Source organism: Polypterus senegalus, chromosome 8 (assembly GCF_016835505.1).
Source record: "Polypterus senegalus isolate Bchr_013 chromosome 8, ASM1683550v1, whole genome shotgun sequence".
Taxonomy (NCBI): Eukaryota; Metazoa; Chordata; class Cladistia; order Polypteriformes; family Polypteridae; genus Polypterus; species Polypterus senegalus.
In genome coordinates, this window is record NC_053161.1 from 24658433 (window position 1) to 24672967 (window position 14535).

The window sequence follows — 14535 nt, forward strand, 5'->3', positions numbered from 1 at the left end:
TGCTCAAATAAAATGTGTGTTGCTTGGTCTTAGAGCAGCATAACCAAGGCATGTTGTAGGCCAGGAAACTGTGATGACAGACCAGAGCTGCCATTATCTGACCAAAAGCTTTTGGAGTAAATCCTTTGTACACCTACTCTTCATTTTGTGTCCAATAATGTGGTTTGGCTCTTTAGTGTACATGTTAGTATAATAGTTTAGAGGTACAGTATATTCTGTGCATATTCATTTTAAACAAGATATCAATCTGATGTTGACCTTTTGACTAATTTTCTTTTAGTCGACTAAAATTAATTAATTTTTTGTCAACTAAAACTAACAATAACGAAATGAATAACATTGATATGCAATCCAGTCCGAAGACTAAATCAAAATGTATTGTCAAAATTAACACTGAGCATATATGCCAAATGTCTCCTTAGAGAGGTCCAAGGCAAATCGCTTTGTACATGCAGGATCTGACCTGTGATTGGTGACACAAAGGCTGTGCACACTTGGCCAACCAAATCACAACATTTTAAAATGTGTTCATTCTTAAAATGATCAGTATTTTATATATAAGTTACAGGATCTTATTAAAGATCAACAATGTGATACGCACAGGCTCTCTGTCAATCATTACATCAAGTAAGCTCAATTTTCAATGATATTCACTGAATATCACCACACTGCTGGGCTCTGGGTCTGTGAAATGTTTAACAGCAAGCACCTTTACAAATGAAAAAAATCAGAAATTATGAAAACATACAGGTTAGGATTTATTTTTTTAAACAAAATAAAACAATGCACAATTAAATACTGTACATACACAGGGAGTTTTTTTTTTCCTTTCTAGTGTCAATAAGTGTTTATAGTACATTTTTCACACATTTACATATTTCATATTTGCATGCAAACATTTGAAATGGCTGATTACTAAATGCAATATTAAACACAAATTTCAAATAAAAAACAAAAACGAGGAACAGAATAGTGAACACAAATACACAAATGGGAAATTCAAGTGCAAAGCTTTCTAAAAAAAAAAAATTCATATCCGATTAATTTTCTTACTTTATTTTCAACACTATACTGTAGGTATAACGGAGCTGGGCTTATTTGTCACATCAATAAAGGAAGATTATGAAAGAATTCTGAAAATAAAGATATACTATTGCTTATTATTTATTACAACAGGATAACCTTTACTTATAATAAACACAGCCGGAAACAATTGTTTACACAGTCAAATTGTACTGATGAATATAAATTTAAAGAGACTGTAGTAAAAAATATTTTGAACTAGCTATAGTATGGGTATTATAGTCTCCTTCAAAGAAATGGCCGTCGTATTGGGGTGATCACCATTTACCGGAATGTATGAGGTAGATTGTAGTGGCACTGACAAACACATTTGTTCCTCCTCTGTATCCGTACACATTAAAGTCATTTTTCATGACCTCTTTCAGTAATTCTACCTGTAAATCAAATTCACATGGATAATTTAGCGCTCATGTTGACAAATAAAATGTCAATGCTCTCTGAACATTAACCACAGATATGAAGAGAAAGTGTTAAACATGAAAAGATAAGCTTTCACATAAACTCAGGGAGTGGCTTCCCTTTTGTTAAAAGTAGCACATAAATACAGTATGCCATGTGTAGAATACTATGCATTATAAATGACACATAAACTCTTATGAATTAGTTAAATAAGGTTAAAAACTATGGAAGAAGAGGCGATTGTTTCCATTTGAGAAATATCCTTAACATCTACGGTATTTTAAATTACCAGTTGACTGCTAATAAACATTGTTATCCATGTGTTTTCTTTGTTCGGATCAAATGCATCCCATGTCATTTATGAATGAAACAGCCTAAGCATGAACAGAAAAAAAATCCTCCTAGACAGCTGAGAAGTAACGTTCGGCGCACAGAGCTGTGTCGCAAGGGGCCTATCACACTTTTGACATATCATGTTGCCGGTGATTCTGCTGTAAGAGGGTTTTCTGTGTTTTACAAGGGAAACCCCCTATATCCTGAGAAAAGATGCCAATACTTGCATCTGTTAACTTTAGGTTAGGCTTAGGTTTAAGTTTAGGCAGCTCTGTCTCTAAACAGAAAGAGACCTCCTTGATATAGTGAAGAACATAAGGAGTGTTGTGATCACCAGTTGTCAATAAGCCTATGTGATTTAAAAGTCACTATGTTAGTCTTTTGCAGTGCAACGCCAACTCTTTGGTTTCTTAGGGGTGTAAAAATGCTAAAAGGAATGGAGCCACATGATGTCTGCAGTAGGTAATGTGCAAAATATTTCATAATTATATGCATGCCAAGGTCCATTACTTAGGTGTAATCATTTCAAATGGAATTTCATTGTCCTTGATGAGCTTGTTAGCCATGGATCCCACACGCTTTCTCACAAGTTTAAGGTTTGTTTCATGGAGCTTTTTCTGGGTCAGGTAGCTCTCTCTCTTTATTTGTTCCTTAACTGTTGCAGAGACATCAGGAATCAAGTATTCCAGGAGAAACTTTGTGAAGTAGACAATGTGCTGAAAGAAGGCAGACAAACAAAACAAACAATAAATAAGATCATAACTTAAATGGAAATTTATGATTCAGCGTTAACATATTCATACTTTAAAGTTTTTCCAAGTTTTATATCTGTGAAGAGAGTCCTTACATTCAACAGTAATGCAAAACACAATTAACAGGTCAACAGCAATAACAGGAGTATTCGCCTGGTCAAATATGCTAGGAACTCCAAATCTAAGCAAAAGCATGTGTTGATTTATAGAGTGTTCACCACTGTGCAATGTAAGTATGATTTTATGCTTGTAGTGCGATTTAGAATATACTACATGGTCAAAATTTTGTGGACACCTGACCAACACACCTATTTGAGTTTGTTGGACATCCCATTCCAAAACAATGGGCATTAATATGGCCAAGGCAGGGCCAAATCCATAACTGCCTCCACTTTTCTGGAAAGGCTTTCTACAAGAATTTGCAGAGTGTCTGTGGGAATTTGTGCCGTTTCAAGCAAAAGAGCATTTGGGAGGTTAGGTACTGATCTTGGATGAGTAGACCTAGATCACAACTGGTGTTTCAATTAATCCTAAAATGAGTTCCTCCACACCAAACCACACCATCATACCATGTCTTTGTGCACAGTGGCACGGTTAAGCTGGAACAGAAAAGGGTCTTCCCCAAAGTGTTTCCATAAAGTTGGAAGTGTACAATTATCTAAAATGTCTTTATATGCTGTAGCTTTAACAGCACCCTTAGCTGGAACCAAGCGGCCTAGCACAAACAATGAAAAACAGCCCTATACAACCACTCCTCCTTCACCAAGTAGGCACAGAGCAATCCAGAAGGTAGTGTTCTACAAACCCAGATTCATCCATCAGACTACCAGATGGTAAAGTGTGATTCATCACTCCACATAACATGTTTATACTATTTAAGAGACCAATGACTACATGCTTTACACCAACTCCAGCCAATGCCTGGCATTGCACATTGTGATCTTAGGCTGGTGTATAGCTGCTTGGCCATGCAAACCCATCTCTTGAAGCCCCTGACACACAGTTACTGCACTGATGTTCCACTCACAGGCTGTCTGGAACTCTCTTATGAGTGATGCAAGCAAAAGGTAGGTGATTTATTTGAGTACTTGAGTTACACATACTGCTAGTTTTGCATGGTCTACCACTTAATGGCTGATCTGTCCTTACTCCTAGACATTTCCACTTCACAATTATAGTACTTACAGTTGCTAGGGGCAGATCTGGTAGAGTAGAAATTTTATGTACTGATTTGTGGCAAAGGTGGCACCCTATGACAGTGCCACGTGTAACATCACTGAATACTTAAGTACAACCCGCTCTACTGCCAATGCTGTTCAGCAGACATGTGAAAAATGGCTGTTTCACTGGTTTGACGCACCAGTTAACAATAGGTGTGGCTGAAACACCTGAACTCAGTAATATGAAGGATTTATGGTCATGTTGTGCATATAGTGGTGGGAAAAGGTGTTGCAATTCAGCAGTAAACAATTAACTGGAATAAGCTACACCAAAATGGTAATCAACTTCCTTGATTACAGGTATAGAATTAAAACAAAATGCAAAACTAATAATAAACATTTGGAAAAATTTCTAAAGTTCTGAAAGATATGTAGATAGATAAACTTGCCAATGCTCTGAAAATGAAACAACAATAACCAGATAAGCAGTATAATTAATCCTGTATTGAAATTGTACTGTTTTCCTTGTAAGCAATTTGCTAGTTAATAAGTCTTGTTTATGGCTGATAAAAGTTACCATTTAATTTGCAATATTTACTGTTCAAAAGACAGTGATGAGCCAAATATCCATCAATGCATGTATTTGTTAATTTATTCCTAGATGGAGGGCATATTTATGTATATATTAAGGGGCCAGGGCCGTGCCCCTGTGCCTGATGTCATTTTTACTGTGCAGACTTTGGATACAAGGTGTACGTCTACAACTCTGTCTTCCATGCTCAGCAGAAACCTAATTGGATGACAGCAGCATGCAGGGGCACAACTCTCTGTCATTTTTGCCACAATGATACGTATACACCTGACCTGATATAACCTACCCTAAGCTAACCTGACATTAAGTAACCTAACCAACTATTAGCATAATACATGCAGAAATTAATAATAATTGAAATACAGTAATAATACATTAATAACAATATTAATACTGTAATAGACCTGAACTGGAATCTCTGCACATGTAACATTTTATCTCTAAGCGCCAAAGTGAATTCCTTGTAAACTAAAGGATAAATCTATCAGTGAAACTCCTACAGCAGGCCTCAATCTGCAGTATGTTACATCTGGATCTCTTCATCTGACAAGGCACAATCGAATGACACTCTTGGCAACGGATATTTTTTGACACAAAGATGCCTGATCTTAAAAAGTTAATCGCCTTGATCAGTGAGATTGACCATAACTCATCTTTTTCAATGTTTACAGACAAACCTGTGCATCTATTACCATTCAAAAAGTCGGGCTTGTTTGCACTTAAGTATTCTACTTCATCCAGGGTTCTACCCCTGGGTGGGGTTCAAACCTCTATTTTACATCTGTTTTATTTTTAACATATTATTTATAGTTGGCATTGTTGATTATTTGGTTGCTATATACGGTATCTCTGTATTTTTTCTGTGTGTCATATATTTGTGTAGTTGGTCCCCAAGAGGCAAGACCACCTCACCATGACCATCTAGGGATTGGTCTCAGCCCTATAAAGGCTGAGGAAAACCCACAGTCCTCTGCGATTCATTGAATGCACTGGCAGGTTCTCTGGTGTTTAATGCTTATTTTTTGAACATTGATTTTCTGGATTTTTCATCTCTATGCCCTTTCTTTTGACTATTCCTGGGATTTGTTTAATGAGACTTGTTTATCTCTGGATTGCCTTGTTCTTCAGGCAACTCCATTTTCCTTTGTGCACTTGGAGCTTATTTTAGTGCCACTGAGCACTTCTGTTATAGTAAATGCTTTACTTATAAATATTCTATGTTTGCTTTTTTTCATTACTAGCCAGGGCTAGTTAATAAAATTATAACATGAAAGTAACATTCCATTTTAAATGTAAAGGTTCCCAGGACATAAATGGGCAACCTAACATTTAACTAATGATGCCTTTACTGAATATTGTCATAATTATTGCATATAAATGTACAATGTCATGTCTTTAGATTAAAATATCAAATTCAACAGTAGAAAATTGACAATAAATCTCAAGGTAAACCACATTTTGATATAAAATAGTTCTTTTTGATAAAAAAAAAAAGACTTTTGGTAATGACATACCTCTACGACAATTATGAAAGCCAGCTTAGCCGCAATCACGTGCCAATAATAGATGCTTAGCATGTACTCATGAGGGTGTCCTGGTGGATACCTGAAATCTCGATACCTATGAAAAAGCCACACAGAGAAATAAATATTTAAATTGAAGACATATTTTAGGTTTTAACTGAACAATAAATGCAACATGCTTTCTTAAAGTATGCACAATTAAACTACATATTCACAAAAACTACTCCATATGGTGACAATTGCATAATATATTTAATAGCAGAATGTTTTCAGTGAAATCCATCTCTCACAAGAATGAATTCATTTTGAAAGAAGGAGAAAAATATGAGGAATACAAAAAACATGCTGCAAACTTTAAAAGAACTTAGTGCACTGTATTGTTATAATTTTTACCATTTTAACATACCATTCTTAAACCTACTTAATCCAATTCAGAGTCATGTGGGGCTGGAGTATATGTTCTGGGCCCAAGACACTAGCCCATTTTAGACAGAGTGCCAATGCATCGCAGTAACCAGAATCCCACCCAAACCCACAAAGGCCAATTTGGGCTCTCCTGTTAACCTAATATGCACGTTTGTGGGGGCATGGAAGTAGAAAATTGGAGGAATAGTCATGCCGACAATGACAGAACGTCAAAACTCAATGCAGACAAGAAATAGCCAAAATGCTGTGATATTTATTTATCTTTGTAAATATGGTTAACACCTTTACCCAAGGTGACAGTAAGTTATTACAGCTGATGCCAGAGCAGGCTGTGATGTGCTTCGTGTCACATGAGTTGGAAGCTGGGATTGAAAGTTGAAAGCATGTCATTTAAAAGGCAAAAGCCTTAATCAATACACCACACAACACAAATGATGCCTCTTATCGATTTTCTTCGATATACAGTATGTCAACATAATGTGGAGAAGAAACCTTAATGGTGAAAATAATACTAATGGAGTGGTTTCTTGCACTGTATAAATGTTATGGAGTAGTTACGGTTTCATCCCTGTCACAGATGTCTTTTCTTTCTATTTAAACGTTTGTTTTCCTTTAAACATTATTTTGTTACCGAATATAGTTTTGTCTTCAGATTTCTGAACATTATTTTATCAATTACATTATTTTAAAATGTTTATTTTGTTATGTTGTGTTAATTATGTAGATATGTCTTATGTTCCTTGTAGTTTGTATATTAAACCTAAGGGGGTGGCCCTCCTGATGCCATAGCTCTATTTAAGGGACTAGAGAGCCATTAGCTGGCGGCTATGGCATTAGTTGAAATTTCTGTTTTTGGCTATCCCTTGACTTTTTGTATTTGGATTTCAAATTTTTCATTAGACTGCCAGACTGATGTACCTTTTTAGGCCTCACAAGAACACTGAGGCATAGATTATTAGTTAAATTGATTTTAGAGAGGCCGGCAGAATTAAAACAAATAAGAATTATACCAGGCTCTGTTTGTAAAATTAAACACCCTTACTGTATATAAATGGGATGCAGGACTTCTATTTAAATAAAAACAAATTGTAATCATTTACATTACTACAATATTTAATGTATTTTGTTTGATAAGAAAAGATCCATCCATCCATTATCCAGCCTCTATATCCTAACTACAGGGTCACAGGGGTCTGCTGGAGCCAATCCCAGCCAACACAGGACACAAGGCAGGAAACAAACCCCAGGCAGGGCGCCAGCCCACCACAGGGCGCACACAGATGCTTTATAAAAATATAACAACATACCAGCACTTCCAATTTTATCTGTCACAATACTTAGAAGATAAGAACTTCAAAATCTAAAAACAAACATCAAGAACCATGATGCTTACAAAATGATCAATTATGGTAGTTTGAGGCAATTCATTTCTTAATTTGGAAAAAAAAAAAACTGCAAAAACTGTCCATTATGCTTTTAGGTTTTAATTAAGCATAGTATGTTATTTGCCATTCAGTAAACACTAAACACAACTACAAACTGCCAGTGTCCTTAGAAACCATTTGTCCTCAATCCCCTTGTTAATTAGTTGTGATTTTACCTGTGTTTATAATGTTTCAAAATTACTTTTTTTTTTCATTTACCCTATTACAAAACACATAATGCTTAATTGTGTAGCAAAGAAGCTGAATGATCTTGTTTAGTCAAAGGATATGCTGTCTTGAGCCGTCTTCGGTGTCTAAATGATTGATGAATATCTAGATTTGATGATTATTTTTAACTCTTCTTTCATCTGTCAAATTGTTAGGTTCTCTTTGGGATTCATGTATTTTTTTCCTAAAGAATATTAGAATTAGTTTCTTTGCAGTTAGATAGAAGAACTTTACCAAGGTATTTTGTAGAATTTTGCAGAATAAAATAAATAACTGATTCTTACATAACTACTGCTTGATAACTAGCACTTCATGATGATCAAACCAACTTCATACTTCACAGTAAAGATGATTCTAAATAGGAAATGCACATGTTCAGTTTAAACTACAGTACCTCATTTCAGAGACTGGCAAAAATTTTAAGTGTCCTTTTATTAAGCCTTTTCCCAAATGTTTCAGGGTCTTCACCCATGAAGTGCTGAACAGATTTCCATTCAAGAAACTGTTATTAAGATGGTTACTGGATTCTTATGTATTTCTTTGATCAAAAGTCTTCTGGCCTGGATGCTGACTTGGGGAGACAGGTCAGTCTTAGAAAGAGTGCTTAAGATTTCACTAGCTTTCCATTTCACCTAATGACGGACTGGTCTATGGCCCAATAAGGACATACGCTTCTTGTGGTACAGCACATGTCAGCTCACAGTTCTATCAGTCTACAAAGGATGCCTAAACCAAGCTCCAGAACTCATCTGCATTAGTCGCAATTTGTGAAAACCTTTTTGTAGTCTAAAAAATATATTTGTTGATAATACACTGAAGAAGTTGTCTGCCCGAGCAATGTAAATACTTCACAGCACAGACAGCAACAGGAATTACTCTGCATAAAGCATTTTTTATGTAAAGTGCTTCTACAAGATAACTATTTTATATAGTTCTTTCCAGTAGAATCTGGTTTTAAATGGTTTATACAGTATATTGCATCTATAGTGATGTGCACAGTATAACCAGAAGCATATGATGGATATTACATATAACTATCACAAAAATCCAACATTGTTTGTCTGGCCACAATTCTGTATATCTATTATTTATTTATAGAGTACAGTTTAATACAAAAAGTATTACTCAAATTACTTTAATACAATACAGAGGAAAAGAGAATAAAAATAAACAAATAAAAGGCAATGCAAATAAACAAATAAATGAAGTAAAAATGAGAGTCCTTAACTGAATCTAGCATAATTTATCTATACGGAAATTTAAATTGCTAATAGACTTAATGGTAAAAGTAAAAGTCCAATGCTAAGATCAGAATGCCCCATTGTGTTGAAAAAGATGAACCACTAAGAGCTTCCAAAGCCAAAAGAGCACCCAGCTCCAATAAATGAAAATAAATGTTATTTGTTACCACAAGAGGGCACCAGCGAGTTGACACAGCACAAAGTCTAAAGAACTGCACTTGAAATGAGCTTCATGGCACCAATAAGTGGTAAACTGCTACAGATATTTTTTAGTACTGTTCCACACACACCTGGCAACACTGGTGGTGGCCTCTGCTAACTGGAATAATTACATTCACTGCATGTTGTAGACATCGGTCAACTGTGCATCTTGAATATACAAGGTAAGAGGAAGATGGTCAAGTCGCCTCAGGATAGGTGATTGTCATTACCCACACAAAACCCTGCTGCCCTTGCATGGGCAAAGGCTGCATGTAGTGTGCTATGCTTTTCTCAAATGAAGGCAATTCCCATTATAACAACTCTTAAACTACTATATCCACCTTTTAAGATGCTTTAAGGGCAGTGAATGTTTTTTTTAAACTGGACTTGTTCTCAAATAAAGCTCAGAGTGTGGAAACAAGTGTTGAACTACCAACACCCCAGCTTTATTTATCCGGTTTATAATTATCACAACAATTATGAAAAATTAAAGTCTATTTTGCCCAAAAAGTCTTTACATTATTATTCTTTATTGGAATGTAATTGTGGATAATGTGCTTATCTGCACATTGAAGGTGAATAAGTGCATCAAGGCAGTCGTGTATTTTATTTTCTGACTGCTCATCGCTACTGTTAACTTGGCTTGGGTACAATGTGCCTGTTGTAAAGAATGTGGTTTTAGTGCCAAAAATAAAAAGTCGATTAGATGCTCCACCAGTGTGCACAGACAGTACACAGATAGATTAATGCTCAACACATGGTAATATTTTTGCCTGGTGTACTTAGATTTGTATAAATATTGATAACTGATTATTTTAATTGTTCACATTGTAATTTGTACAAAGAGACATTTAATGTGATTATTGTACGGCTCTGTGATACTTGAGGCAGTCAATTGGTTTACCTTTAACTTGAACTTTTAAAGAATTCCATGAAAAATACAAAAATTCTGCAACTCCAACAACTGTGCCATCTTTTCAATAACATGACAACACAACAAAACAGCCATCTCTTTATTTTGCGGCACACTCGCCACCCTCCTTTACTGCTGCTGCCACTCATAATCCAATGCCACCCCTCCATAAACCTTCTGCCAAATCCAGTAAGAAAAATGAAGGTTTTTATAAAGATGAGTTCTTTTCTTTCACAACACAGCAAATACAGTATTTGTTAAAGAGTGCTGGGTCTCTTCTTTCTTTTCATCTTACTGAGAATATGTTAGTGAAGTGTTAAGTAACCATGAATCTGCAGCTTAGGTGAATTAAGCAAAGTGAATAATTGTTTTCTCACATCAACATTACATTTAAATTCTAAAAGTTTCAACAGTTAGTTTCTAGTACTTTAGCAGATGATATCTGTAGTACATATTCTATACCTACTGATTCTGGCTGGAGTTAATTATGTTCAGTTGATTAAAAAGATGTATTAGAAAGGTAATTAAATTACACTGGCATAAAAGTACAGGCTAAAACTATTAACAGCATCTGCAATTATTTCTTAGGTTAATTGACTTTGAAATCAAAAGAAACATTACTGCTGTAGGATTATCCTTATGATCCTTAATTTGGTAATCAGATTAGAAAATGGGTGGACAGATGAATGGTTATATTCAGTGTACTGAACTATTAAATACTTACACAAACACATTTAAAATACATGTATTTATGTTTAAAAAATAAATATATTACAAATAACTGCCATTAACATCCACAGCGTTAAAGATACTCAGTTACACTAGAAATACAGATGCCTAATGTTTTCATAACATCCATTAACTAGACAAGCATCAAACTCCACATTCATGAGGTTACTGATTTTCACTTACCTGTTGTCAAAATTGAGGAAAAGCAAGCACAAAATCATAGAAGTGTTTTGGTGAAAGGTGTCATGTTATGCGTAAGGTCTATGGCAAGTGGCTAATTTGTTGGGCACACCTTTCAAATAGCAAGCAGGTACTCTGACTACCTTTACGTTAGCATAAATTCCTCAGAGCATGAAAAAAAGTGTCAGGCGTGTGGCACAGCCCTGTGTGAGCTCAAAAGTGTCCCATAGTTGTTAGAAATGTCCTGGTGATGAATCTCTACTAAGATGAACATGATCCATTTCACAGATACTTGCATGAATTGACAATCATTATCAGAAGAGGTCTCTAAATTGGGAAGTCATTTCTACACTTTCACAGATCCGTGGAATACATTATTTCCCTTTGGCTATGAATTGGTGAATGTGAACAGCAACAATATTAAGAAATTCTGTGGCATTCACATATTATTCTTCTCATATCCTGGTGGGTGCACTATAAGCACATGCTCCCAACCTGGGACCAAAGGTAAGCCACGAAAACACAACCTACACCATTGTAAGCTCACCGGACAAAAGATTTCCCACCTATGGCTAAATTTTATTTGATAGTGCTAAGAAAGGTCAGCTGCATTCACTCCTCCAGCACTAAATCCCACAACTAATTCAGATTAGTCTGATGGCCTTGTCGGCATGTCACTCAATGCTTCAAGAAGTCCCACAGATTTTCCATGGGATTTAAATCTGGGGGATTTTGCAGGCCAGTTAATACATGGGAATGCTTCAGAATGTTCTTCATACCACTAGCTGTCTTGGAAGACTTGTGTAGCCATTATGTGTTTACTCTGGAGATGAAACACCAAAAGTAAGAAATGGTCATACAGAAGCCCAATGTAGCCCTTCTGGTTCAAGGATGTTGTCAATTCAACTGAAGGATCCATTTCCTCATAACTGAAACACCTCCAGAATATCAAAGAATTATCTTCCACTTGAATAGCACTTTGCACACAGTTCTCATGGAAAGCTTAATGCAGATTACAATGTACCAGTTTGCCTTGCATTATCAGAATACAAGCGGAAATACAACTTATCAGACCAGATAAGATGTTTCCAGGTGTCAACAGTCCAGTGCTTGAGGCATAGCATCCACTTTGACCATACACTTTTATGAATAGCTGTTAGCAAGGGCCTCTTCCATGGTATTCCATTCCTGAGGTCCATGGCATGCAGTTCCCTTCTGAGTGTTCATTCAGAAATGGCTTGCTGAGAGTGTGCACTGGCTGCAGCAATTCTTTCCTGGTGGCAAACCGGTTTGCTTTCATGATGTGTGACACACTACGACATTCCCTATCTGTGAGCACTGTCATTCAACTGCAGTTATGGTGACGATCAGCGGTTGAAGGTGATGTACGCCACTGCAGGAAGATGTGTTAATATGCTTTGACACACCCACACAACTCTGCAACGTCTTCTTTAAACTGTGCACTTAGGCACAGTCAAATCCAATAACCTCTTTCTGCAAAACATTAACGTCTGTCATGTGACCAAATACATACGACACTCCACTACTCCTCATCGCTCTACAAACCCAGATGCACACAATACAACTATTTGTAGTATGATATTTATATTGGGGTGCCCTCAGTTGGTGTCCAAATTATCACCTTTTACATGAGCAATAAGTAATTTATAGCGTGACGAGCTTACCAACATCAGGCTACTTCATGTAAACACAGGTAAAATGAATACATGACCTCACAGAGCTTTTACCACATGTGGATACCAGTACCATCAAAACATTTTAAAATACCTAACTGTTTTGTCTTGTGTACTTATTAAAATAAGTGATGGGAAACGTATTGTTAAATGTCTACTATTGCTATATATATATATATATAATATATATAATGAAATTAACAACAGATGCACTAGAGGGGCATCAATGAGATGACCCCCAAAACAGGAATGGTTTAACAGGTGGAGGCCACTGACATTTTTCCCTCCTCATCTTTTCTGACTGTTTCTTCACTAGTTTTGCATTTGGCTACAGTCAGTGTCACTACTGGTAGCATGAGGCGATACCTGGACCCTACAGAGGTTGCACAGGTAGTCCAACTTCTCCAGGATGGCACATCAATACGTGTCATTGCCAGAAGGTTTGCTGTGTCTCCCTGCACAGTCTCAAGGGCATGGAGGAGATTCTAGGAGACAAGCAGTTACTCTAGGAGAGCTGGAGAGGGCCATAGAAGGTCCATAACCCATCAGCAGGATCAGTATCTCCTCCTTTGGGCAAGGAGGAACAGGATGAGCACTGCCAGAGCCCTACAAAATGACCTCCAGCAGGCCACTGGTGTGAATGTCTCTGACCAAACAACCAGAAAGACTTCATGAGGGTGACCCAAGGGCCCCATGTCCTCTAATGGGCCCTGAACTCACTGCCCAGCAGCATGCAGCTCGATTGGCATTCGCCATAGAATACCAGAATTGGCAGATGCACCACTGGTGCCCTGTGCTTTTTACAGATTAGAGCAGGTTCACCCTGAGCACGTGACAGAAGTGAAAGGGTCTGGAGAAGCCATGGAGAACATTATGCTGCCTGTAACATCATTCAGCATGAGCAGTTTGGTGGTGGGCTAATGATTGTCTGGGGAGGCATATCCATGGAGGGTCACACAGACCGCTACAGGCTTGACAAAGGCACCTTGGCTGCCATTAGGTATCAGGATGAAATCCTTAGACCCATTGTCAGACCCTATGCTGGTACAGTGGCTCCTGGTGCACGACAATTCCTGGCCTTATGTGGTGAGAGTATGCAGGCAGTTCCTGGAGAATGAAGGAATTGATACCATTGACTGGCCACCACACTTTCCTGACCTAAATCCAATAGAACACCTCTGGGACATTATATTTTGGTCCATCCAATACCACCAGGTCGCTCAGTGATGCCCTGGTCCAGATCTGGGAGGAGATCCCCCACAACACCATCCGTCATCTCATTAGAAGCATGCACCGATGTTGTCAGGCATGTATACAAGAACACAGGGGCCATACAAAGTGCTGCGTACAATTTTGAGTTGCTGCAATTAAATTTTGGCAAAATGGACTAGCCTGCCACATAATTTTTCAGTCTAATTTTTGGGCGTCTTTGAATTCAGGGCTCTGTAGGTTGATCATTTTCATTTCCATCAAACGATGTGGCATCCTTTCATTCCTAACACATTACCCAGTCTATATCAGTATAGATATCCAGGAGGATTTCTTTTTCCCATTGAGATCTGATGTGTTTTCAAAGTGTTCCTTTAATTTTTTGAGCAGTATATATATATATATATATATATATATATATATATATATATTATATATATATATAGCA

General features: G+C 36.9%; 1 protein-coding gene across 1 annotated transcript in view; it reads right to left on the reverse strand.

Moving 5' to 3' along the window:
• Window positions 1-816: 816 nt before the first annotated feature.
• Window positions 817-14535, reverse strand: part of LOC120533844 (anoctamin-6-like) — a 136753-nt gene continuing 123034 nt past the window's right edge. The window contains 2 exon segments of the mRNA XM_039760880.1: window positions 817-2531; window positions 5834-5939. Coding sequence (XP_039616814.1) covers window positions 2322-2531; window positions 5834-5939 — 316 coding nt within the window. The 3' untranslated portion in view covers window positions 817-2321.